This window comes from Anoplopoma fimbria, chromosome 20 (genome assembly GCF_027596085.1).
Source record: "Anoplopoma fimbria isolate UVic2021 breed Golden Eagle Sablefish chromosome 20, Afim_UVic_2022, whole genome shotgun sequence".
In the NCBI taxonomy this organism is placed as follows: Eukaryota; Metazoa; Chordata; class Actinopteri; order Perciformes; family Anoplopomatidae; genus Anoplopoma; species Anoplopoma fimbria.
This window is the reverse complement of record NC_072468.1, coordinates 19024288-19050370: the sequence shown is the minus strand read 5'-3', so window position 1 is coordinate 19050370 and position 26083 is coordinate 19024288. Positions and strand designations below refer to the sequence as shown.

General features: G+C 41.9%; 1 protein-coding gene across 2 annotated transcripts; it reads right to left on the bottom strand.

Moving 5' to 3' along the window:
- Positions 1-1293: 1293 nt before the first annotated feature.
- Positions 1294-25933, bottom strand: lipeb (lipase, hormone-sensitive b). Of its 2 annotated transcripts, none has more exons than XM_054621470.1 (13): positions 25843-25933; positions 18290-18531; positions 17070-17354; positions 16315-16405; positions 15061-15206; positions 14473-14658; positions 13391-13543; positions 10332-10476; positions 9043-9270; positions 7781-7954; positions 6629-6801; positions 5586-5852; positions 1294-5100 (listed from the first exon to the last, which is right to left on the bottom strand). In XM_054621470.1, exons 1-13 carry the CDS (start codon positions 25931-25933, stop codon positions 4729-4731), a joined length of 2553 nt encoding a protein of 850 aa, XP_054477445.1. In that variant the 3' UTR covers positions 1294-4728. The 2 variants fall into 2 exon arrangements, with proteins under 2 accessions (XP_054477445.1, XP_054477446.1); XM_054621471.1 differs by lacking the exon at positions 25843-25933 and adding an exon at positions 25558-25591.
- Positions 25934-26083: the final 150 nt, after the last annotated feature.

The window sequence follows — 26083 nt, the reverse complement described above, 5'->3', positions numbered from 1 at the left end:
ACACCAACAGGACCTAATGGGCTGCATCACTGCTGACTTTACAGCAGAAACGTTACATTTAACAGTCTGTAAAGTGAGTCCATGAAAACACTAAAGCTAAATAACACGTAGGCTACTCAGCTCTCGTGATTGTGCAAAGTATACTTCAACTGATATTGTAGCCTATTTATTTTGGATTTGCACCTTATTGTAATTTTTTTTTTTTTTACTTTTATATTTGCACTATTACCACTTTGTGTTGCAACCGCTGCACAGCATTTCCCCCTTCGAGATAGATAACGTTTTAACACAATGTAAAATACTAATAATAGTAGCCTATAATCTATAATAATTAAAAAAATGTAGCAAAGTAACAGCAATGTCAGCTAAATTTAGGCTACATTAAATATCAAAAGTTATGCAGAATATCCACTTGATCACATATGCAGTACGTATATAGTTACATATATTATAATCATTCATTCTAGTTATCTTTATGTTGCAACCAATTGCTATAATGTTGGGTAGTTTAATCCATATAAAAACATTAAACATGTTTAGTATGTTAAATCTTTATCTGCAAAGTAACAGTCGGCAATATTTTCAGACTGATACTTTGGAGTGGAGTAGAAGTATAAAGTAACTATAAAAATACCTCAAAACTATACTTACAGTTCTTGGTTACTTTCCATCTCTGTGTAGTGAAATGATAAATGATAAATATCAGAGAGCTCTCTACATTGTGTATTTATTTATTTTTAATTTGATCTGAAATTTCATAGTTTCACAAAATGTCAACCCAGTAGTTGACCTTTCCCAAAGCCCCGACTTAATCAAGATTTGGGTAAAATTGAATTAAGAATTTTTAGGTACCCACAAAAAATCAAAAGCCAGCAGAGATGCCAAGACTATCTGGCTAGCTAGATTGAATTATAATCTCCATTTCTCATTGTTAAAGACTTTTAGTTAACCTTTAGTTGGATCAATACAATGAACGGGTTGATTCATGAACACAACAGCTATTTCATGGGAGAATATATATTTATTTAGATAAAATCAACAAAGGAAGAAACCAGCCTACTCATCAGACACCACTTTGTAGAATGAAACCTGCAGTCAAATCAATCAATCTGATTAACATATCTGAAAATAAAAATATCTACATGAATCATAAATTGTTTAATATACATTATTTTTGTATTCACCGGTTTGCACTTGTGGTGTTTTGAATAAAAGAAAATTAAAAAAAGTTAAAAAAAAAAACAAGTAAACTTCAAACCTCTTTCCTTCCAGTCTATGGCTTGTTTTTGTTTATGTTTTGTTCTTTAAAAAGCTCATCATATTCTACATCAGACTAACATTTTACAGTACAGAGCAATTTTCATATGGAGTGCAGACAGGCTATGGCATTGACAAGCACCTGCATTTTCTATGATACCAGTTAACAGCAAACACTAAACGCCAAGAACAGCACATCTGTTACAAGACTGTGGCTGCAGTCTTTGGTTCCGTTTCAAAAGTAACAAGACGTTTAGGATCTAACTGACTGAGCAAAGTATTTACCGTGAGTAAACAAGTGGTTGAGGTCAGACGCATAGATGCGTTGGTGGAAAACAATGCAGTTTCCAGGAAGGTATGCTAACTATGAAAACCAACCTCAAATTGATTCAAACGCATTGCACGACAATAAACAACGTCACAGCATTTCTGACTGAGGAAACAGACACTGTGAAAAGATGGTGCGTTGCTGGTGTGTAACTGCATAGCTTTACTGTAAATGTGGAGGCAGTCGGCTCATCATTTTTAGCAGCATTGTAACTCTGCATTGCACTTCAACGAAAACAGCCTGGGGCAAAGAAAAACCTCAAGTGAGAAGAGCTTTTGAAGAGCAAAACCGTGGAGGTATGCTGCACAACCTGATAATTGAACAAGCAAAAAGAAGAAAAATAACAGCATTGCACTGAACTAGTAACTAGTTTGCACTCACAAGGGGACATTTACAGAAAAGAGTTGCTATGTGGCTCATCAACAATTAGACAGATATATAAAACAGCAACACTTATTGAAACAATACTGAATCATACATTTAAGATCTGTTCTGAAGGAAGCACATATGAGTCGGCAGAACCCCAAAACTGACAGGAATTGGGACAACTTAAAAAAAAAGGTAACACTGCAAACTTATTTGTCCATAACACCAGATGGGCTCTCTGGTACATCACCTGCAGTCAGTCAGGTTATTCTGACGCATGAGTGGTCATCAAGGGTAAGAGGCATACGGAATTCAATAAACATCGAGCGGGCGAATTTGACACATTTTTTCAAAGTTTTCTAATAGCTCACATACTAAAGTTTATACAACAAAAGTGCCATCAACCAATCAACCCTGCTGGGCTTCATAGGCGGCATCTCCACAGCAGATGATTAATACTATGTGTAGTCTCTTGACTGTAAAGTGCCATTCCTGTCTTTATGTGACCAGAACAAACGACGCAAACAAAGAGGACGCGGTCACGTCTGAGCTCATGTTTCTCACACAACAATGAGAGACTAGTGTGATCACGTGAATGTGAACATGCAGACTTCAGATACAGAAAGAAAAAAAAAAAAAAAAAAAAGAAAAGTGACATGTATGCAAGCTTTATATCATTTGCACAGAATGACAAACTACTGCAAAAGTGCAGAGTGAGCGAAAGCAGCGACTAGTAAAGCAAGACCGAACTTCAGCCCAGTATTTCCGAAAGGATGAGAGTATTACTTTCTTCCTCTTCACGCCCCTGGTTCTCTCCATCAATCTGACTAAAAATATTGCAGTAAGTACTGCGAGCTGACAGAACTGAGCATGGTCTAATCCCTTAGCATGACTTTGCTGCTTAAAATCCTGCTCTTCTACGGGGAGAGGATTTTTGCACTCAGAGCGTCAGCCAAATCCTATTCATCACCCAGCATCCTTCTCTACAGACCTGGCAACCTTAGCTCTGGAACCAGGCAAGGGCAGGACGGTGCCAGCATTGTTGGGATCTATATTTAGTTGGACCTGATAGAGGGACTGACCCTCTGAAGGGCATTTTTGGGTACTTCAAAATGCTTTGGGTGTAAACGCGCTCAGAGGAGTGCTTCTCAGGTTATTGAAAACAAAGTCAATCCCCAAATTTGATGGTGGGGAGAAAAACAAAAACAAAAACATCTGGTCCACCAACGACTTTTTGTTGACCAATTTCAAGTTCAGCGGCTTTTACATTGAACACCTGCAATCACTTTTCCTGGTCAGAGTCCTCGAGTTTTGAACCCGAAAGCGTCTGATTTGAAGAAACAGATTATCATGCAGGAAATCCTCTGACTCAAAGAATTGGTACTTTGAAACACGGCACATTCTGCAGAGAAGTGAGCGAAAACGCCTGGCGAGGAGCAGGGACAACCTCAAACCACTGCAGTGGAGTTTGTGAACCAATTCTTTCCAGTATTGAAATAAAAACTATTTAAACATTTAGAGTCCTTCAGACATCCGAGAACAACGCTTGCTCTTAAAAAACTTATGAAGATGGGACTCAAATTTAAAAGCAAGTGCTCTTCAGAAAAATAATGCAGCTCAGTGCTTCTGCACACATTTCCCTGTAGCTATTAATGAAATGCAATCTTTGCATTCGTTATATCAGCACTACAAAAAGCACAGAGCAGCGTCTAGATATGGCACCGCATCCCTGTGTAATATTCAACATTTACTCTATCCTATCAGTATGCATTACTGAGAGGAGGATTTGAGATTAATTGGAAAGGCCAGGGATGTCAGAGCAGCTGTGCCAAAGAAGCCGAGGTAAATACTGAGCACGTTCAAAAATATGGAATAAATAGCAAAAAAGATTACAAACAGTAGGGTGTGCAAATTAAACAAACAAACCTGTGATGATTGAAGGATTAAAATACAGCAATAGAAGAAAAAAAAAAAAGATATAAATTACTAAAGCATAACTACTGCATAGGGTTAATAATATGATTAAAAACTGCACCAATCTCAAGAAACAAGTAAATCAATTCATCCAGCTCTGGGCCGTTCAGTCGGTGCTGTTTTAGCGTTGTAATTTGATTTAGGAGAAAGTCAACAGTTACTATTCACAAAGGGAGATGTATTGACTTCCAAACTGGCGTAATGGAGAACACAATGTGGAGTTATTCAGGGTGATTTAAAGTGGCTCCCTAAAGGACAAGTGGCCATTTTGATGGGGATGGCTCCATAAGCATATATTGTGTCTACCACTATCTGATTAGGGCCTCAAATGACTGCCTTGGCCGAGATTGAATCACCCATTCAGGCTTCGTCTAAAGTATCTTATGCGCTGCTTTATGCCTAACTGCAACTCTATCAAGCATGTGTACGGCATGTGTGGGCGAGTGCTGGTCTTTGATCCAAGTAGCTGCTAAATTACCATTTTATTCTAAAACACGATTGTCTTTCGTAGGTGTTTTCATTTTGTCTGCCAGATTTGAGTCGGTGCATGAGGGTGCACAAATAAGTGGCAGATTTGTTAAGCAGAGGAAGTTGTTTTTCAGTGCTCTTCTATTTTTTTTTTGGCTCTTAAAAACTAAGCGTTTGCCTTCACTGCTGCCCTCTTCCCATCTTCTTTTTGGATGCCGTCTCTCTCTCTCTCTCTCTCTCCCCCCCTCAGGCGTTGCATTGCCTAAATTTGTCTGACTTTCATTTACTTTTTCTCCCTTCACTCAACTGCAGTTTTTTTTTTATCCAAACCTTATTTACGGCCCAATACCCACAGCGTCAGTATTGTTCTGGGCTGCCACGGCAACTAAGCCATCCCCATCAACAATTTTAGTGGGGCCATCGAGGAGAGAACCGGCTTCCCCAGAAGAGGCTGACACACCCCTATCGGTCCGTTCCAGCTTGCGGTGCTTGCGTGGCTCCGGGGGCGTGTCCTTCTGGGTGAAGACAGCGCGAATTCTCTCCACGCAGATATCGGCAGCCTCCTTCGTCTCCCTGCAGAGCTGCGATAGGCTGAGGAAGCCGTGGGGGAGGTCGTCCACCACGCACAATGTGACAGGCTGGTCTATGTTCCTCAGACGCTTGGCAAACATCACAGAGTCATCCAGCATGGGGTCCAATGCACAAGCCTGAGACGGGAGAGAGGAGAGGCAAGAGGGAGGCAGAGGGGTGGTGAAAAGCAAATTAGGATTCCCTTCAGACATGTCAAGAATCTTAATTAAGGGATGAAGAAAAGGAAGCCAAGCATCCCAGGCTCTTTTGTCCCCCGCTTTCTTTACATTTTTGCTGACTCACTCTAGACACTTTAAAATCAGCACCAATTTCTTCATTTTCACATTAACACCCTTGAGAGAGCAGGGTCCAACCTCCAATATCATATCTGATAAACTTGAAGAAACATAAAAACGATCACCTTTCTCAAACTGGACAGTTGGAAGGGCTCAACGCTCTTTATTTCATTTACTGACAGCTTACCCAACACTCGAGTTGAGTTAGCAAGCTTTGAATTATGTGTATTTAAATGTATTAATTCCCTACTTTCCAATTTCCCTACATTAGTGTTAAGTAAAGTGTCAATATGCTGTTAATCATTCCAGCTGCTGCTTCATCTTACCACTATGTGTACAGGTGGCAGCCCTTTCAGCATGCTATCGGGAGCCAGCAGAGGAGAGCAGAATGGATCCTTGAACACTGGAGAGCTCAGCAGCTTCATCTCAGATAGCTGCTCTGAGCGCAGCGGCTCAAACCCCAGGGGGAACTCCCTCTGGTGCCCCAGCTCTGATCCCTCCTTTCCAGCAGGGGGAGGTATGGCCACTGAAAACAGGTCTCTGGACATGGAGGGATCTGCATCCTTGGAGAGGAAGAAATTCACATCTTCTGGCTATAAAAAGAGGCGATAAGAAATAATTCAGGTTACGCATCGCTGAGTCGAAGGAGAAAGTGATGTCAAGGACAGAAGAAGAAAGGCATAAAATATTAGACAGGCAAACGTGATTACAAAACACATACAGCACTTTGTCTTCTAAAAACCTTGGCTCGATGCCCGAGAGCCTTGGCTTCCCGATCCTCATTTCAAGGAGGAAAAGCATATTTAAAACTTGCGTCACACCTACGCTTCATTTTTCCCCAAAGCCAGCCACTAATCCAGTCTGCCTGTGTGAAAATACACACGAGGATAATCTGCAATACCTTGCTGGTAGCCGCACAACCAAAACTCTTTGATATTCAGTCAGCATTTTAAAGCCCAGATCTGTTTATGAGGCATGGGTGACATAATCTCAGCTGAGTTCATCGAGATGAAACCTGCACAGCACTGCAGGGTATAAAACATCCATGTTGATAAACTGCTCAGCCTCCTAAAAAGGCTACAGCTGGCTGCTAAATCATTTTAAATGCAAACTGTATCAAAGCAGAGATAACTTGATCATAGGTGAGGGTCTGGTGTGTTTTCTCTTCACTGCAATGGCGCAATAATTATCATTAAAATAAGATACTTTTTATCGATGCAAGTTAAATTCCCACAGCACTCCCCACTAGCAGCTAAGTGTTCTTTTAAGCGGCAGCCCTAAGCCATTTAATGCTGTTAATGTCTTCTAGTTAAGAGCATCAGCAGAGAGCATGCTAATCTCAATGTAAACATGTTCAAGCGTGACGTACAGTGCGCTCAGAGAGCAGCGGAGCACTGTGAGAAGTAGAACTGTTGTGGGATCCCAAGTCCTGGCAAGTCTGGCTCTTCACAGATAATTTCCTGGAGGGGAACTCTGAGGCTACAGGGGGGTCGGCGTGGGGAGAAGAGAAGGACGCCTCTGAAATGCTCTTCCTCACTGTATCTGAAAAAACAAAGATGGAGAGAGGGGGAAATGAATAAGACATTATGCAAAACAAAAATCAAAACGTTTGAGACAAACATTTTAAATAAAAAAGGTATCAAAAATAACCATAAATGACACAATGTTCAGTGTATGACGTGTGAAGCATACTGACTCGGGCTCAATAGCAGCCAGAGGACAGGAAGAAGTACACAAATAGTAATACACAATCCCTTATTCTTCCGTTTCCACTTATCATATGTCCTCTGGTTGACAGCCAAAAGCTAAAAGCCTAAAATGCAAATTGGGATGTATCAGGAACAAGAGAGGAGAAGTGGGTGGAGGAAATTCAAATAGTGCTGTCACGGTGATATCATCAGACCGCCCCGAGCCGTCAAAACACCGCTGTATGATTCCTCATCGCCGGTCTCTTCCCACGGCGCTACGGATCTCCTATCCCTTTAATAACGATCATCTCAGCATCATGATGGCCTTTTAATAATGCAGACCCACCAATGACATTACCATCAGTTTGGGCTTGCAGCTGTGGGGGGGGGTGACACCTAGCTAAGGGGACACCAGGGAAATTACTATTCACCACTGAATTTACGGTGACTACAATTAACAATTACTGTCAAAGCCCTGCTGCTCCAAAGAGGTGAATTGATATGAATGGGCTACAGGAGTGTTACGCAACAAGGTGGGATGAAGCCATAATTGATTAGTTGAATGCGGAATAAAGGGGATCCATCTCAATAACCTCCTCCATATGGGCTGTAAATGAACTTTGGGGCACTTGATGTTGTTGCTCTCATAATTGGCGTAATAAAGACGCTGAAAATGTGGGCAGTGCGCACACACACACACACACACACACACACACGCACACACACACCTCATCTGTGCCTTCAGCAGATAGATGTGAACAAAAGGCACGAGCACCCGGCTACGCATGCACGAACAAACACGCCCACACACGCAGTGACAGTTGGTGGTTTACCAGTGGCTGCTGGAGGCGCCTCTGCGGCTGTGCTGGGGGAGGCTGAGGCTCTGTTGGAATCCAGCAGAGAGTGAATCCAGTTGGAGGCTCCTCTGAGCAGCAGAGCCGTGTCTCTCCTCACCAGGCTCAGCGTGCTCACTCTCTCTACCTGCTGCTCTGTCTGCGGCTCACAGCCTGGAGCAGGAGACACGGAGGAAGGATTAGCAATAAAAGATGGATGAACAAGTTAGATTTAAGCCTTTTTGTTGTTCTTGAATAAGCATGAACGAGTAACAGAGAAGATGGGAAAGCAATAGTAGGAAATGTATAATAGTAGAGTAAAGAAAACCACTGACAGTGGGTTCGATACTGCAATGCAGACAGCAAAACATAGTTATGACAGAAGGACTGAATAGAAAATGATTGGTGTTATAGTTCCGTTATTTGGCATAACTGGCATATTACTAGCCCTCAACGGCACTCCTTTTTTTGCCCGACAACAATTTATCAAAAGACTTCTCCTGCGTCTTACATACATTAATGACACATGAAAAACAATCTATATGCTAATAACTAAGTTGTTATTAGTGAAAGTTTTTCAGACACGATGCAACACAACTAGAATAAAATCCATAAAGATTTATGATTACATTTATTTTAATTTATACACATTGTGTACTACATAAGGAATTGAGACAACAGGGAGATCCAACAAGAGAGAAAAAAAGTTTTATGATTAATATGTTCATTATTACTGTCCTAAAACTTAAAAAAGATTGGCAGTGCAGACATTGGTTGAATTGATAAGTCGGCACTAAATTTATTTAAATTTTGCTCATCAATGTTCATAAAATAAACGGAATGCTTGTACGTTGTGTTTTAGCTGCTGGCTAGACTTTGTTTGAATACATCACTTTGGGCTTTTTTTATATTAGTTAGTTAATCAAATGGAATAGAATAGATTGGAAAGAAAGAAACATATCTTGACTTAATCATTTATGATACACAAGTAGTTGCCAGTCAGCATCATTATTGTTTACAAACCTATATCTACGGTAAAGACATTTATGTTGACATTATGTATGTTGTGGAGCAGCAGAGACATGCAGACATGTTTGAAAGAAAGAAAATTAAAAAAAAAATTAAAAAAAAAGATCACAATTGAATTCTGAACCCCACCAGATAAATGAAAGAAACTAACACACGCTCATAAACACTCACACACACACAAACAAACAAACACACACACACACACACACACACACTCACTCACTCACTCCTACCTGCGTAGGCGCTGAGACACCTGGAGAGCACACTGAGCGGCAGTAGGGGATCCATAAGTGTTAGCAGACGGGAGGGCGATGCGTAGGCGGTCAGCAGGGTAGCTGGGTAGATTGCCACAATGCCATCTGGCATTCGCACACCAAAGGCAGCAGCGCGCATACATGTCGTCACACACAAGTTGCCTCCCGCACTGTCACCAGCCAGACACACCTTTTCTCCGGTCCAGCCTTGAGCGATGGAAATATGACGGTGATGATAGAGGTGAAGAAAAAGAAGGAAAGAAACAAAAAAATAAAAAAGGAGTAAAATAAAAAAGGAGACAAGACAAAACTAGAATTACCACCAACGGTTGAACAGTATCCCTCTGCCAACAAGTCAAGTTGCAGTTTACATCAGCATCTATCCAAAATATCATCACTTCATCATTTTTATCTTAATATGAATTTTTTGAATTATGGCCAAAAACAGGTTTTGTGAGGTCACAGTGCACTTGACCTTTTATCACCAAAACCTGATTAGTTCATCCTTGAGTCGGAGAGGATGTTTGTGCCAGTTGTAATAGAGATATCAAACATGGAGAATGTGACAGACTGAGGGACAGATGGAACCTGAAAATATATTGCTTCTGGCCATGGTGTAGAGGCATAAAAAAAAAAAAACTGTCTTTTTCTGACACTATGCGAAATCTACTGTTGTGCCAGAAAAAGCAATGTGACACACATCAAGACACAGGATCTCTTTTCTCATCCATAACACTGCTGAGTATGTGGCAACTTTGAGAGGGTGTTGACTCGCTGCCTGCCTCATGGCCGTGATATTGTCTTCTTGTACTACAACACAAACATATTGCACTGCGATCACTTTTAATTTAACACAGTGTGCTTCAGCGGGCGGATGTACCCCAAACCGACCAGATGTCTTTTGTTGTCTGCCTGAATATTGAGCATCACAATTTGTGTGATATTGCAGAACAACGGTTAGAGTGGAAGACTATGTGCTGCAGCATGATTACCTTCAAAGTGATGAATGAAGCCTCTCAAGAGGTACAGGGAATTGGTAAACCTAGGTGAGGATTTACTGAAGCAGTCCACAGGACACCTTCACTTTGAAAGGAGTGAGTTTTATTTGCTCATTGATTCTAATGAACTTGAATCTTTAACCTGCCAAATTATTTAGCATTTAAATTGCATGTATGGTTGCTATTACTTAAAAAGTAAACAGAAAATGTACAGGAGAGGTAAAAAAGCCAGTACTTTACTATAAACAGTGCTGTGTGATGTGTACGTACCCAGTAGGTGGCGGTTTCTCAGAGCCCAGCAGTAGGCGTAGAAACACTCCTCCAGGGCCCTTGGGAAGGGGGCCTCTGGGGCCAGAGAGTAGTCCACTGAGAGTATGGGGACACCGAGGTCCTGGGACCAGCTCTTCAGATAGGGCTGCACCAGACAGAGGACATGGATATGGAGGGGTGAATTTATGAATGGGAAAAAAACAGGTTCCCAGTGAATATATTACATGTTGTTAAATTTATGAGACACAACAGCAGCCACAATAAAACACAGAGGAATGTGTTGGGAGAGAGACGCGTGGGGTTGAACATTAAGAAGCAAGGATAAAAAGTTATGAAAATAATGTGTCCCTCTGAAGTCATCTGTCTGCTTTCTGATTTACTGTCTAGACAAAAAGACAGAATGAGCGCTGCCCTACCAGTGACCTTCATTTTTTTCTCTTCTCATACGGCAATAACAAAAGGTGCCCACAGGAAACACAAGGGGATGGTGTGGATTTACAGGGATAGTCTACAAAAACAACTCACTGTCAGAATACTGAGTGTTTCTCTATTCTTTGTTGCTATAGTCAGGATAAGTGTTTACCATTTCTTTGCCAATCTAAGGCAAGTGCTTTACTTCACAACTGCAATGCAGTGACCTTGAAAAGGCATTCCACACTTGTCATGACAAAATATTCCTTCCACAAAGCATTCGTAATTTCCTCCTCTGTCTTTATCTACTCCCAGCACCTGTTTGACAAGCTATGACAGGGCTGGCGGTGAAAGCAACAGCTCTCCATCCACTCACAATGCCAGGAAAAGCACCGTGTGTGTGTGTGTGTGTGTGTGTGTGTGTGTGTGTGTGTGTGTGTGTGTGTGTGTGTGTGTGTGTGTGTGTGTGTGTGTGTTGCTTCACCTACCAGTGATTCAGCATGAAAAAAAACAAAGTTACAGCTCAAGCAGTCAGCTGTGCAGTCTTTAAGCCCTACTTGTCACAACAAATCTTAAGAGTGAGACCACTGACAGGTGAATGTTCAAGCACTCTTCAGGTCAGTGTAGGTTTGTTAAAAAAAAAAAAAAAAGAAAATCTTTCTGGACATGTGTGTACCTCTTGAGAGTGTGAGTGTGTGTGTGTGTGTGTGTGTGTGTGTGTGTGTGTGTGTGTGTGTGTGTGTGTGTGTGTGTGTGTGTGTCATTGTTGCCAGTGAGTGTCAATATATGCCAGAGTCCATGGACAGGTGTGTCAGTCAGACAGTTCATCTGCATAAAAGGAGCAAAGGGATCTCAACAGATGGCCCCCGGGCAGAGAAGAGGTACAACATGTGTGTTTTTGTTGGGCTGGGACCAAGGCTGGCTAATTTTACACGATGACTCAGGAAACTTATGTTATACACACACATCCTATTCACAAAGAAAAACACCAATTCCAAAAGTCCCCAGATCTGTTCTCAAAGAAGGAATTAATGGGAGCTCCCACTCACTCTCAGACAGGCAGAGCAGTTAATCTGCAAGCTTATACCTCTACTGGGATCGTGTGTGTGCGCGTGCGTGTGCGTGCATGTGTGTGTGTGTGTGTGTGTGTGTGTGTGTGTGTGTGTGGTCCGTGCCAAAGTTGCTAAATGCACAGATGCCAGCACATCCATTCCTGTGATCTCAGCATAATTGGGTCTTGAGAGCACCAAAGGCTCCTGCCACTGAAGTCCAACTCTCCATCTTTCCCGCACGACAGTAAAGACAGGATTGATGCAAGTACAAAAAGGACTAGAGGACATACAAGAAGTACAGGGCATAACTCTGGCCTCCGCCTTCAGAGAAACTTTAAATATTTTCTATACTTTCTTGGCCTTGCCTCAGGGATTAAGAAAGCATAAGGCATCTAGTAATATTAGAAAAAGGAGGTGAGAACATGTTGTCCAAATAAAGACAGGAAGGAGATGTTAAAAAAAGGACACTAAGTGAACAAAAAGGAATTTGTGAGACATTAAAACGATTGAGAGGGAGGATGTAATAAGAAAAGGGAGCGAAGAAGAGAGAAGGATAGTCTGACAAGACTTTCATTAGTGCCTGGCCCCAGGGTAATCTTTCTCTGTGGGGTTGTACAATTCCCTGTTTAATTCAACATGACAGCCCTGTTCACCCCCGCCTCTGATTGCTCCCTCTCATCCTGTGGTTGCTTCGCAGGATGCCCAAGTCCTTGGCGATTTCACAGAGCCCTGTCTTGCGGTAGCTATAAGTAGCCTGATGCCATAGAGACTGCACACAGATGACCAGAACAGCGTAGGACGAACAAGGAGAAGTGGGGGTACAAACTGTGTTTTATGGAGTAATGACAAGAAAGAACCAACATAATTTTAAAAGACATGAGGCCAAAGCTGGGGAGTGTGTGCTGGTGTCCCTTTTTCTATCACAGTGATCTAGATATTGAATCTAGGACATGAGCTCCTCCTCTATAAGAAAAAAAAAAAGGAAGTGAATGACAGGAAGCAACGATTTGCATGAAAAAGAGAAGTCAGCTTTGTGTGCACCTTACCAGTAGAGAATTCATGGATAATTTATATTATTCCAGTTTTCGGGGATTAATTACAAAATAATTAGCTTAACTGCTCATTACATGTCACACTATTGATAATAACTATTAACACTTAAATTAGCTGGGGTTCAATTACAATTGAGAAAAGACTTTGAAGCACTGAAGGGATGAGAAGTTGTACTAGATGAGTGCTTTGTCAATAATGTCCAGGTGTCTAATGCTGGAGGTGTAGTGTTGTCAGCGTTTGGATATGTAGGTGCCACATTTTGACCCACTGTTTAATTATAAATATCACACATAAGTCAAATACTGTCACATGCCAGGTGGCAACCTCTGGTTCTGAGGAGGGAAGCCAATGCGAAGGTCCATAATAACTACGTCCACTTCCTATAAATATTCTATGTCACATACAGACATGAGACAAAATCAACATGATATCAATAGCTTTAAGTCTGTTGTTTGGATTTTTTCTTAAAAATAAAACTGATCACATTGGTTTTCTAGTAAGAGTTAGGAAAACTCGTAATAAATTAAAAGCACAATATCTCACCTCATGCGACTTGGAGGTCTGGGCCACGAATCCTCCCCCATGGAAGTGGATCATGAGGCAGGGAGATGAGGGGAGGCGCTTGGTTTTCAGCCCCAGCGACAGAGAGATGGCTCCCCCCTCAGAGCGAGCAAGCGATAGCAGAGCCTCACTGTCCTGGAGAGAGTGAGACAGAGAGGTGGTGCAAAAGGAATGAATGAACAAACAAAATGAAATAAATCTCATACATATAAGACAGAACATCATATGACGACAGATGGCGATGTTTGCATCACTCTGACAACTGTCCACAGACTGTGTGTTTATTGCAAACAAAGCCTTGTTTTCATAGATAATATATTTTATTGCTAGTGTTAGCAACAGGGCTCCTTTGAGAGAAGGATTAACTAGCTGCTCTGCAGAAGCTTGCTGCCAGCCTCTCCTGAGCCTGCATGAACGCACACTAATTCCCATTCATTAACAGTAACAAGGAAGGGAGGGGACTTGTGGGTGAGAGGGAGGGTTTTTTTTCGCTGATGCAGGCTGGTATTTTGCGACATTAGAAAAAGACACTGTTGTTTTGTTGCAGCGTGATCGATGACTGAAAGTGTTTGTTAATAGCCATGTCTGGTTGTGTGCTAAGCTACAAAGAAAGGAGGAGTGCAAGCTCGTACGAAGAGAGGGAGTCTCCCGAGAGACTTGGGGAGGGAGTAGAAAAAGTGATAGTGATACCTATGACTGAGAAATAGAAAACGAGAGATAAAAAAATAAAAAAAAAGGGATTAAGTCTATGGGGATGAGTCAAAGCTGTCGTTTGCTCTAGCTCTGAAAAATACGAGATATGCCATTATATACTGGTTGAATATTTTAAGCATTTGTATGATTGCAAGGTGGTTAAAAAAAACAGCCAGCCAGAACCATCATAAAATAGGTCACATACAAAAAATATTTAATACTTAAGATAGGCTACAAAGAAGAAGTGTGAGACAAGCGCACAGCAAATACAGGAGCCATCTAGGTTTGCATAAAATCTGACATTATGAAGCTTGTTTAAATGCATTTTCCACTGTGCCACTACAGAGTGAACAGAATAATGATTTAGATACCTGTCCTTCACGCAAGTCATAGGAGATGAGCCTCATCTGGACTGGAGCAATGCCGATGTGTGCTGATGGTGGAGCTATAGTTACAGATGCTCTGTGGTTGGATGCCAGGGGAAGGTCAAAGGGCACGGGGGGCACAGAGAGAGCCCGGTTCACCTTTACTTGCGTGGATGTCATACTGGCAAGACTCTGGAAGAGAAGAGAGAGAAAATGATGGGGATGGACACAGAGAACGAAAGAGATGAACAAAAAAAATTGAGACAGAAAGGCAGAGAGTAAGAGAGGAGTGCAAGTTACAGAGCGAGTCAGGCCACTGGAGAGTGAGAGAGAAACCGGATGAATAAATCATGAACCCTATTGAATAAATTGAATTCCACTCCATTATTACCAACGGCCTATAGGCCAAAATGCATAATGATAGAAAGGTACTTTTACCAGAGGAAAGTCAAATATTCTTGATATAGTTTTAAAATTAAAAACAGGGCAGCGCACTTTTCGGAGTGCAGGGGTTTAGTGGTAACAACGTGGGTGGATTACAGATGTCTTAGGAGTGGGTTTTGTCTGTGTGTGTGTGAAAAGCAGTCGACTCACCGACAGGACTTCGGTCTCAGTGATGTTCCAGAAGGTCTTCCAGAAATGGACGTCCAGGTTCTGGGTGATGCGTTCGAATTCTGCCCCTCTCAACTCCGGGTCGATGGCGTATTTCCCTGAGGTAAAGAAAGAGCTGGCTGCAACACCTGGGGAAGGCAGGAAGGACGACACAATGATGAAGGTATAATAAAGATTAGGAGACACCGGAGACGAGGTAGTGCTAGAAACAAAATAGAATTAGAGTTAAAAGTAAAGTGAAAGAGAAGAGGAATGTGTATAGTTGAAGATGCAGTCAAAATGGAAACAAAAAAGTAAATGGTACAAAAAAAAAAAAAAAAGTCAGAAAAATGGGGATGAAAACAACAATTTCACAAAGCCAGAAACAGTAAGAGGAACAGCAGGACCCAGGGAATATTAAAAGGTGTAAGTAAGTGACTGGGATAAAACAATAACATTAGAAAACATAAACTCACAGAATGCAAATGGAGGAAGGTAAAAGGACAGAAGGAAAGGCAGATGGTAAAGAAGGAAACCCTCAGAGATAAGGCCCTAATTAAGAAAAAGCGTCAAACTCAACAGAGTGAATTGGCCTTTTTCTCACAGCACTATAATCTTATTGTCACACAGATGTTTCATACCTACTGTGCTAATGCTACTGTTGAAACCAAAGCATTTCACAAGAAATCAAGGATGGGCAGGAAAGAAAAGTAGGTAGAGGGACTGTACCACTAGGACTTCCATTAAACTAAAATACAGACACAGGACAGCTAATGAATCCTAGGAGCTGTAGGACAGAAGCAACTTCTTCATTTAGCAATATAGCCTGTGTTCACTACAGAGGACTATGAAGAAGGGGTGAGAGGGTTCCTGTACACTCACCATATGGTGCAATACTTCCCGCCTCCACTGCGGTGCAGCACAGAGCACAAGAAACCATGAGAGTCGAATGATTCCTTTTTGAATGTTAAATATTTACTAGTTTGTGTGTATATGATGATGCATGTTCTTCTATCTTTGCCTCTGTACATAACTGTGTGCGTGTTCAAAACATTCTGAAATATAGAAGAAGCACACCAGCTAGCCCTCGAGATTCCAAAGGATGAAAGAGCATCTACAATTCAAGCACACAACATCAAAAAGGTACACAGTCCGGGGCCAAGGAGCAATGTGGGAAGAGGCGTGCGGGCGAGTACGATCTGTGAATGAGAATTAAGTGACTGGATGATGAGAGGGCACAGACGATAAGATGCTGACCTATTCCAGACTGATGGCGTTTGTAGTTTTCTCCAAAGGCCACAAGGCCAACAGCGATGGTCTGGAGACTGGGCCGAATGGATGGAGTGAACTGAACGGGTGGCAAAAACAGAGACAGACTTTAAATTCTAATCCATGGTCCATTTAAAAACAAGAAACAGGCTACAATTAAAAACTGCTGTCATTCGTCCAGAGAAAGTGAAATATAGATGATGGAATATCAGAATATCAGATGAGTCTTAGACATTATAAATTGATGCAGACGGTACTAGGGAGGTTTCATCTTTTTTTTTCCCCTTTAGTTTGATTTTGACCTCTTTCTGCTGGGGGTTCAGCCTCTCTAGTTAAGCTCGACTAAGAACAGAGCCCATGGCTGTAAAGAGAAGCCATTCCTTTGCCCGTCCGAATCCTTTACTCGTTACATTTTTACCTGCAAGTTTTGGCAGCAGAAGTAATTACTATTTTAGATTTTTACTGGGGGTTTAATTCTGAACATGACAAGCCCTATTAATATAAGAAATAATGGATATATGAACATGTAAAGATTTGTCAGAACTCTGTATGTGTCCAGTGAGAATTGGTGAGTTTGAGGTTGCTGTTGTGAGAGGTATCCCTCTGACCTTAACCAGCGATAACTCTGTGCACATTTAAGTATTTCCTTCTTTCTTCCCAGTTTCCTACTTTTGCTTTTCTTTAAAACATGTTTTTTTTGCTCTTGCCACTACCTATCCCAGCACCATAAAAGCTCATCTCACCTGAAAGCCAAGGCAACGGCCATAGAAGCACCCCTTGTGCATTGATGAGTACTCGCGGACAAAGCTCTCACTGAGGCCATTTTCACCCTGGAAAAAAAGGTTGCCATGGCTGTTGTCATGTAGCATGCGCTGAGCCAGGTAGAGCAGGGCGCGCAGCTGGCACAGGGCGTTGCAGTAGGCCTCCATCTCCGCCGCATTGTGTGCCACTCGGAAGAATATGCTACGGCGGTTGGCCGTGATGTAGCGCCCCTTCTGGATGATGTGGAGAAGGCAGCAGCGCACTACCTAGAAAAAGATAACGAGGGTGTCAATAAAATTTGAAGTCTTACCGTAATTTTGAGACGATGATTGATGAACTTTAGGTTTGCATTATTTTTTTTTAAATATGTGCATATTATTATGCCTTAAAACAAAGCAACTCAAAGTTTCATAATTGTAGTATCATTAAAGCGCCATGTCAACTGGGTCTGCTTAAATTGGAATTAAGATTAGGGTGTTGAATTTATGATAGCATGCCTGGAAGAGAGCATGTAAAAGGGCTTGCTGCTTCACCAGGATCTAACAGATAAGTCCGAGTAGCACTGCAGGAGTGAAAAGGATTCTAAATGTTGACATCAGGGGGCAAAAAAAAGAGCAGCATTCGTTTGCTGCTCTGGTAGACTCATTCAGTTGTGGCGGGTTGCAGCCACTGAAGGTCATGATGTTTCATCAATAACTGTAGAAGATAAAGTACAGGGGGTACAGTAGGGGTAGATATTCTGCAGCTGGAGGAATTTATCCAACCTGATTTGCAACATAAAATCAATCTGTAAAACAAATGGACTGCCCTTGAAACAAAGCGATATCAAGCGGGGCTGGTGAGCAGTTTCTCACAGTGTGGGGAGAATATTGATAAGAAAGTACTGCGGTATGGGGGCATATTATTCTCAAAGCTGCACTGGTTTGAAAGGAGAACACAGACATAGATCCAAGGCCTGACTCATTACATTACAGTCATTTAGCAGACGCTTTTATCCAAAGCGACTTACAATAAGTGTGTTCAACATAGGTATTCAAGAGAACTACTAGTCACCAGAAGTCATAAGTGCATCTCCATTCTTAAACAAGCATCTAAAAGCATAAACCAGAGCAAAAGTATAGTGCAGAAGCAAACTAATATGAATACAATAAGTGCTAAGAGGAAGGCTCAGGGTAGTGCAACAAACATTCCCAAAGCTTACCTTGACCAGTGAGCGATAGCCATTGGCGGGTATGTGTGGGTCAAAGTCAAAATGATGGTAAACCGCAGCGAAGCCAGAGACAACCGGCTCCAGACTGTGAGCATGCTCCTTGATCAGCGTCATGGTATCCACCAGCCGCTGGGCAGCATCACCCTGCGACCCCTTGGCGCCCCCTGAGAAGAAGGTGGCATTCTCTTCACACACGCTGTACAGGGCCGCGAACACTGCCTTGGTGTCCATCACTAAGAGCAATGAGATTAGAGAAGAAAGGCAAAGGTGGAAACGGAGCAGAGATCAGTTGTATGTAGTCAAGGTTGGACATTCATAACGATAGTTTCAATAATTATTCATGTGATTCTTTATGTATACTTGCGGGGAAATTCTCTTTTCATCAGGCAGATTGCTGACATACAGGGTTGTGGCCCAATAACACCCACGGACCTCCCTATAATCATGCCACTTTTCCTGTGGTTGTTAAACTAAACAGTTAGCTGGTATCTGGTCCTGCAAGCATAAAAGGGAGCACCTCGATACCTACACACCCACACTTTTAATTAGCATGTAGACACTGTACAAAGTGGAATATCATTGGTTGTATCCTACATTATGTTCTCTTTCTCCTGTTAACTAATCTCCCCCACAGCCTGGCGTATAGAAGTTCATTGATTGAAACGAGTTAAACAGGCCTTGCAATTAAATGATGTAAAGCCCGGCTAAGCAGCCAAAATCCACCGAGATCTAGGCAGACATGCATGAACAGGAGGAGAAGGCAGAGGTTGGGAAAGAAATACAGATTAGTCATAAACTGACAAAAACACATAAACACACTCCCATAAGAGTCCCAAAGGGAGGTGTACAGCTGACAACACACAGCTGAGATCTGTTTATCAAGTGTGCCCAGACCCCTGCCCTAATGCAGCATAACAAAGATCTAGTGTCATGTCCCTGTTGGATTCCTACTGTTGCGCTGAGCTCTTCTGTCAAGTCACCCGAGATCCTCCGATTCCACAACACCTAAACCTGGGAACTAGCAGGTACTTACTGTATAGGGTGACAGGCACGCTGAGAGACAGAGGAAAGAGGAGCAGGGCTGGTGAACCCACGGAGAATGAAACAAAAACAACGGAGACACCAGTAGTTTTAGGGGGCGGAGCGGACACGGAGAAGGAAAATCATTTCTTTGTTATGGATGGATGTTAACCAATTTCCTTGCAGGGCTGAAGTACATTTATAGAGATGATGAATAATGATCAGTTCAAAATTACTCTTAAAAAGGGATACCACTGTGTTAAATCATTTTTAACTAAACTATGCATGGATAATGAACATCCCAAATGACATCAGTCGCGCTTGGAATTAGTACACACCCGTCTTCAAACTTTTGCTATTATTACTTCTACTGAGGCTAGTGCAATGAAGCAATACAGAAAAAAGAACAAAACAAAAAAAAACAGCCCAGTGGTTTCTTCACAGATTCCCAAAGCAACATTTTGTGGAGCGGAGATTGTCTATGTATGCTAGAAAAAGTGAACAGATTCTACAAGTGAAATATTGTTTTGGGGGTCATAGAAATAATGGAGCCCTTATCGCACAATTATTCTGCTATACCTTGCCATTCAGGAAGAGTAATAGGAGAAGCAATTTCAGTTTCCTGGGAGGAATGACAAGCCCCTGACATCTAGGAAGAGACATTTATCAGCCAGACGACTTCTAGCACCCATGCATATTGCATGAAAAATCTCTTGAGCCATTGCCAGTCTTGTGTTTGCCTGTCACTCCCGTCTCTTTCAGGAATCACTTTCCCACCATAGCCTACAAAGCAAGACACCCTTCTATATTCACGTTTTTCCCCCATACTGGATGTCAATTTGTCACAGTTGAAGGTTTAGCAAGGGATAAATAAATCATATCACAAAGATTCCTTCCAAAACATTTGGGAGAAACCTGAACATTGTCTACTGCAGCATTTAGCACTCTGCAACCGGTTTATAATATGAAGGAGAAAAAAAAAAGGAAAAAAAGGACAGGGGAAACAATCCAGTGAGGCACGCTGCCTAGCCGTTCCTTCCACGTGTCACTGGAAAGCATGTCTCATCTGAACACACCCAATCTTAACCCCAAATGTCACAGAGTTGGGACTTATAACATAAAGAATTGACAACTACAGTAATATGTAGTTATGAAGGCCTACCATATCCACTTATTTATGTTCCCCTGAATACGCCTCTATCACAAGCCGTATTATCTGCAAACAGGAAACCCTGTGTGTATGATGTTGCCATTAAGACCATGGTGATTGCCCCATTCATTTAAGGGCATTTATTGGCCCTGAGGTATAGAACAGAGTGAACAAATCTGCAGAGGGTAACGAGTGGACCACACAGAGCCGCACTGCAGCGGGCAAAAGTTTTCCACGACAATATGAAGTACTATGTATTTTATATTGCTTCATAAAGCAGCTGGGGGCCTAATTTCACATTGATTCAACCATGTGAAAGGAACTATCTGACATAAACTCATCCCATGACTTCAAAGAAAACACCACACTAAAACAGGATGTACACTGTGGTAGTTATAATCTAGAACAGTTTGTTGCCAACTGTTTCCCTAAACTGCCTCTGAACAGCAAGACGTGAATTTGTGATTTCTGGTGACTTTGTTGAGTTTGATTTAATGACAGATAAAGTGGCAATCCTTGAGAATTCAGTCCTGGACGATTTATAATTTCTATTTAAGTGAAAATAAAAGGCATTGTGATTGGAGTATTGGGCTGCATATGAAAATCCATACTAATATGCACATTTTTACAGAATTGTGTATATAGTTATATTTTTTGTGTATATCGAAAGATGAAAAGCTGTGATAAAGCATTTTTCCTGGAATGTCGCCACAGACTATTATGACTACAAATATATAAACATAACAATACTTTCATCAGTGGGCCATAGGCCCAACCGCCATTGTGTTACTTCCTACAGCAATAACAAAGTGACTTAACAGACATTTATTAGAAAGAAGATCTTCAAGATTACCACTTGGATTAGCATTAACACCAAGGAATGGAAACATCAGAGAATGTGTTCTATCCAAATTACTTCTACTCAAATTCAGAGTTTACAGCGTTAAGTGAGCAAATGTGCCCCGACCCCAGTAACATCTCAACTGGTTCGGTCACTACATTCTAGTTGCTTGTATTAACCGTCTCTGGAGGAGCCTTAGGATACGTCTCAACATGATAACATCACTATAGTATGTTCATTTTAGAGAGACTTTCAAGAAAAACATAGATTGCAGAGGTGTAGCAGTAGAGAAGAAACAGGGAGGCAGATATATAATTGATATATTTTTCAAACATCAATCCTACAAGTGCATCATAAAGATCAGTGAAGAAGCCTACAGTACTTTAACAATTCAGCAGCTTACACACATAAAATCCTCATGTTGTCGCCCCATTTCAAGACTTGGCTTAGAACCAGTGGATTTTGTGAAGGTTCTGAACCTGACAACACAGGAAACTGTGACTTTATGCGCAAAAAAAATGAACTCATTCCGTCAGCACAAAATTGGAACTCTAAGAGACATGCACAAAGCACATCTATAAATACACATTCATCCGTTTGCATTAATACAAGCAGCAGTGTGGCCTTTAGGGACACAATGACTACCTTTGGTCAACCGGTCACACACATGCCATGCTGCAGGAGCAACAAAAGCAGTCGAACCAGTTCGGGCAAGCAGCCAAAGTTAAAATTGCATTGCTTAATTGGAGCTGTGGGTACAACTCTCCCAGCTCGGGAGGCAAATAGGCCATATGTTGACAGAGTAAGCTAGGCATGAACTTTATGAACCCCTGGATCAGCATAAGCTGCTCAAAAACTTGCTTAATGATAATGAGGCCGGCGCATATTACACCCTTGTCTAACTGAGCGGTCATATGCAAATACTATGCAAATGATCAGTAATGTGAACCAGTACAATCTAATCAAGACCTAACAGAGTTCAAACACGCCGGGGTCCAGTGAGGACTTCACCTTTGTTTGATCATAGAATAATGCCTCAAACAGAGAACCAATAAAGCTGCCACTACTGTCACGCCAGGCTAGCCGTCACGCCAGGCTAGCTGTCAGTATACCATCAATGTGAGTCCCTAGAGGGAGAGCATGACTCACCTGATACCTCATCACCTCTGCCTTTTGTGCATCCGCAAATGTTCCAAATATCTACGTCTCGTTGTGTCAGTACTGCACAACGTGTTTCAGCATCATCCCTTTCTGTGTTACAGACACAAGTGGTCACTGTAATCCAAGTGAGACCATTAAATTGCACCTGGTCTCTCCACATTAAAGATGGATGAGAGTGGGCATTAATAAGTCATGCACAACAACCAACACCAGTGTTATTACAAACAAATAATGGCTCCTGCGGGGCCCATGCATACAGTGTGAATTGAGTGTTTGTATAAAACTACTCACAGGCTGCTTTTCGGTAGAGCATATAAATGATGGTTTGGGCTAACTATTGAAAAAAAAAAGGAAAAGTGTTTACCAGCATCTGAGTTTAAGGCTCTGTCCTTGTCTGTCTCCTCTCTTCCACGAAAGCAACGAGAGCATGAAAAGGAAGAAAGAGAGAATGAACGACGGAGAGAAAGGAGATGGAGTTTTCCCGATTGGTTTTGTTCTCCCTTTTACCGTCCGTCAGTCCCTCATCTTTACAATTGGATGTGGCTCTCCTCCTGTCAGGCTGTGTATGCCAGACTGTCATAACCAATTCCACTCAGACCTAATGTGTTGTCCTTTCCTTTCATTCTGCTCCTCCCACCGATGCCTCCTTTAATAAAAGGGGTCAGGAAGCCAAAGACAACCCCATCCCAGTAAACTTTCTCCTTGTGACGCTATTTTGCTATTGGCTGTTCAGCTTTCAACTCCCTGTGGCCTTCGACCTAATTGGCAGATCACGTACAGAGAGACATTGAAAGAACTCAACCATGAGGTTACATTTTTTCAGATGTGGATTGTTCCATTTATAGCACCGGTGTTTCATTACATTTTCAATTAGTTCACAATTCAAATGGAAACAAACAGAGGTAAAATCATGTTTCGGTAGCACCTGTGTTAGACTTTTGTGTTTTGAACAATGTTTATGTAGCACCTTTGAACATATGTTTTTGTTGTTTGAGTATGCAGAACAAAATTGTGCTCTCTGTGCCAACTCTTAAGAAATACTGAAGTTTGGCAATGAATGCAGAACATGGACAACGTGTGCACACCCAAAATAAAGGGATAAACTGTAATACAGAAAATCTATTCCAGTGGAAAACATGACCTTAGTTTAGACTTCTTGGCTGATATCACAGAGGGCAGTCACATAACTCTGAGAACGGAGACATGACCCCTCACCCATTTAAAGAAACACAGATATAGACAAACACACCCAGGACTACTGAGACACAGACACGTGTTGGTCTAACTGCTTGTTTATATATATATATAGGCTTATTTCATGATAGACATTTAGACATGTCAAAATAGGAAATGCATAGGTGTAAATAATAAAATCAATAATGACTGATATCCTTTAGTTTCAGGGTCCTGGTATTATGCATGCTGGCTCACTTTCACTCCGTCATGACTAACTGGGATTCTTTACCGTTATCAGTAAAACTTTCCCAACTGTCAAAAATCTATAGATCTGCTATACTTTCCTTGAAGAACTTGTCATTTGTATTCAATATTTATCTTTTAGTTTTTTGATGCAGATCTGGACCCAAACTTACTAGGTTCAACCTCAAGTCAGACGACGTATAGAAATTGTATTCAGAACATTTTCTGTCATTGAATGATATAGTTGACACAGTTATGCTGTCCTGCTGGAGGTATGTGTGCTATGAGAGCGCTTAATAAATGTAAGCGGATCGTTTTTGAAGGTGCATCCTAGAACCTAAATGGGCATGTGGGCTCCTGATTTGTTTGGAAAAATCTTTTTTTTTTACATTTATGGTTAGAAAGCAGTTAACAGAAAACAGAAAACTTTTAGTTCCTCAAACGGTCTAGTTTAATGTTGAGCTAATTCGTAATGTTAGTTAACGTAATGTAAGTAAACTGTGCTGAACTTGTGACATTCAATGTGTGAAAAAAATGTGAAGCCTGTGTAAATCTAAGTCCAAGGATATGAAGAGGAACTCACTGTCACAGCACAAAGTCCTCATTTATCTATGCAAATCAGAAGCCTCAACATGCATCACATGTTGAGTCCATACAGTGTTAGAGGTAAAACTCCACCATGTGTCTATAGGAAGCAGGCTTTGAGCAGCCCACAGGCAAGAGGAAGCGCCAAATGCAGGGGCATCTGTAGTGTCGTTTTAAGGAGGCTTTGACCCTTCTCCCAGACAAAGCACCTTCAAACACACAAGGCCAAACTGAACAACAGGAAACTTGCAACAATGAGCCCCCCCCCACCCCCTCCAAATGGGACACTTAGGGCTTCCCCTTCAGTCTTATTATGCAATGCATGAAGACAAAAATAAAAATTTGGAATGTGATCTTCAGGTCTGAATAAAACTGAGTTTGCAACACAACAAGTAAGATTAGGTTAAAACTCTTCTAATCCCATTACACAGGCCTAAATCTATTATAAACACACCCTTTATAAATAAGGTAGGGTACAATGTGTATTACTGTAGCAAAGACACAGTCATTGTATGGCATATTGTTAGCTAGCCTTTTGAAAATAGTGGTGGTTTGGGAATGGTTGGATTGTTCCAGTCACTGCCTAGTTTATATAGCAACATTGGGAGTTTTGTTTAGTGCAAACAGCAGATCCACAGTGCTTGCATGCATACAGCACCCTGTTAGATCTGCTACCTTCTCTCAGGGGCTGCCCATGTGTCCCCATGTGTCCATAAGTGTCCATACGTGTCCCCATGTGTCCATACGTGTCCATACGTGTCCCCATGTGTCCATACGTGTCCCCATACGTGTCCCCATGTGTCCATACGTGTGTCCATACGTGTCCCCATGTGTCCCTGCTCTTATGTCAACCGGGCAGTGATGACGGCTTTACCAGTGACCCCGTTTGCCTAATCGATTTATGCACAGTGCTGCCATGTAACACACACACACACACACACACACACACACACACACACACACACATATATATATATATATATATATATATATATATATATATATATATATATATACTCTGGAAGGTTACTATAGTTACCCCTCTATGCCCTCCCTCTTTTTTATTGTTTATGATCGGAGTACCTGTTCAGGTGCGTCCTGTCCGAGTCAGCGGCTGAAACTAGGGGGCACATAACGTGAGAAGGTGAATATAGATAAAAGCCATACGTCTGTAGTTTAAGGCTACGACTACAGCCACTGCTACATCTACCGGCGACGTGACATCACAGCCGCTAAGAGCAGAGCTAATGTGGGTTAAATGCTAACGCAGGCTAGCGGGAGGGGACTGTTTACGAGCGTCAGAAAAAAAGGGGGATGTTAGTAAAAGTAAACGAGAGAGGGGGGGGGGTACGGTACGGACACACTCACCCACTGGACCCTCTTTGTGTTTGGAGGAGCGTCTTCCATTCACACTTTTCTCCAATCTGCTACTCCCACCACTCGTCTTGCTCGACGCCATCTTCGCCCACTCTCTGTTTACGCACCGCCTCTTTCATCGCGCCTTCATACCTGCATGCGAGGGTCGGTTGCCCCGCCCACTCCAGAATGTAAGCCAATGATTGGCTGTGTCCGCCTCCAGTGGCCAATCACGACGCTCTAAATTCGATAT

Bases quoted from the DNA above. Each gene is read 5' to 3' on its own strand.
- lipeb (XM_054621470.1), bottom strand. From the start codon at position 25,933: ATGGCGTCGAGCAAGACGAGTGGTGGGAGTAGCAGATTGGAGAAAAGT. The intron at 9,271-10,331 runs GTACGTACACAT...CCATCGCTCAAG, and splicing joins GAGAAACCGCCACCTACTGG to GCTGGACCGGAGAAAAGGTG. The intron at 5,853-6,628 runs GTACGTCACGCT...CTCTTTTTATAG, and splicing joins CGCTGCTCTCTGAGCGCACT to CCAGAAGATGTGAATTTCTT.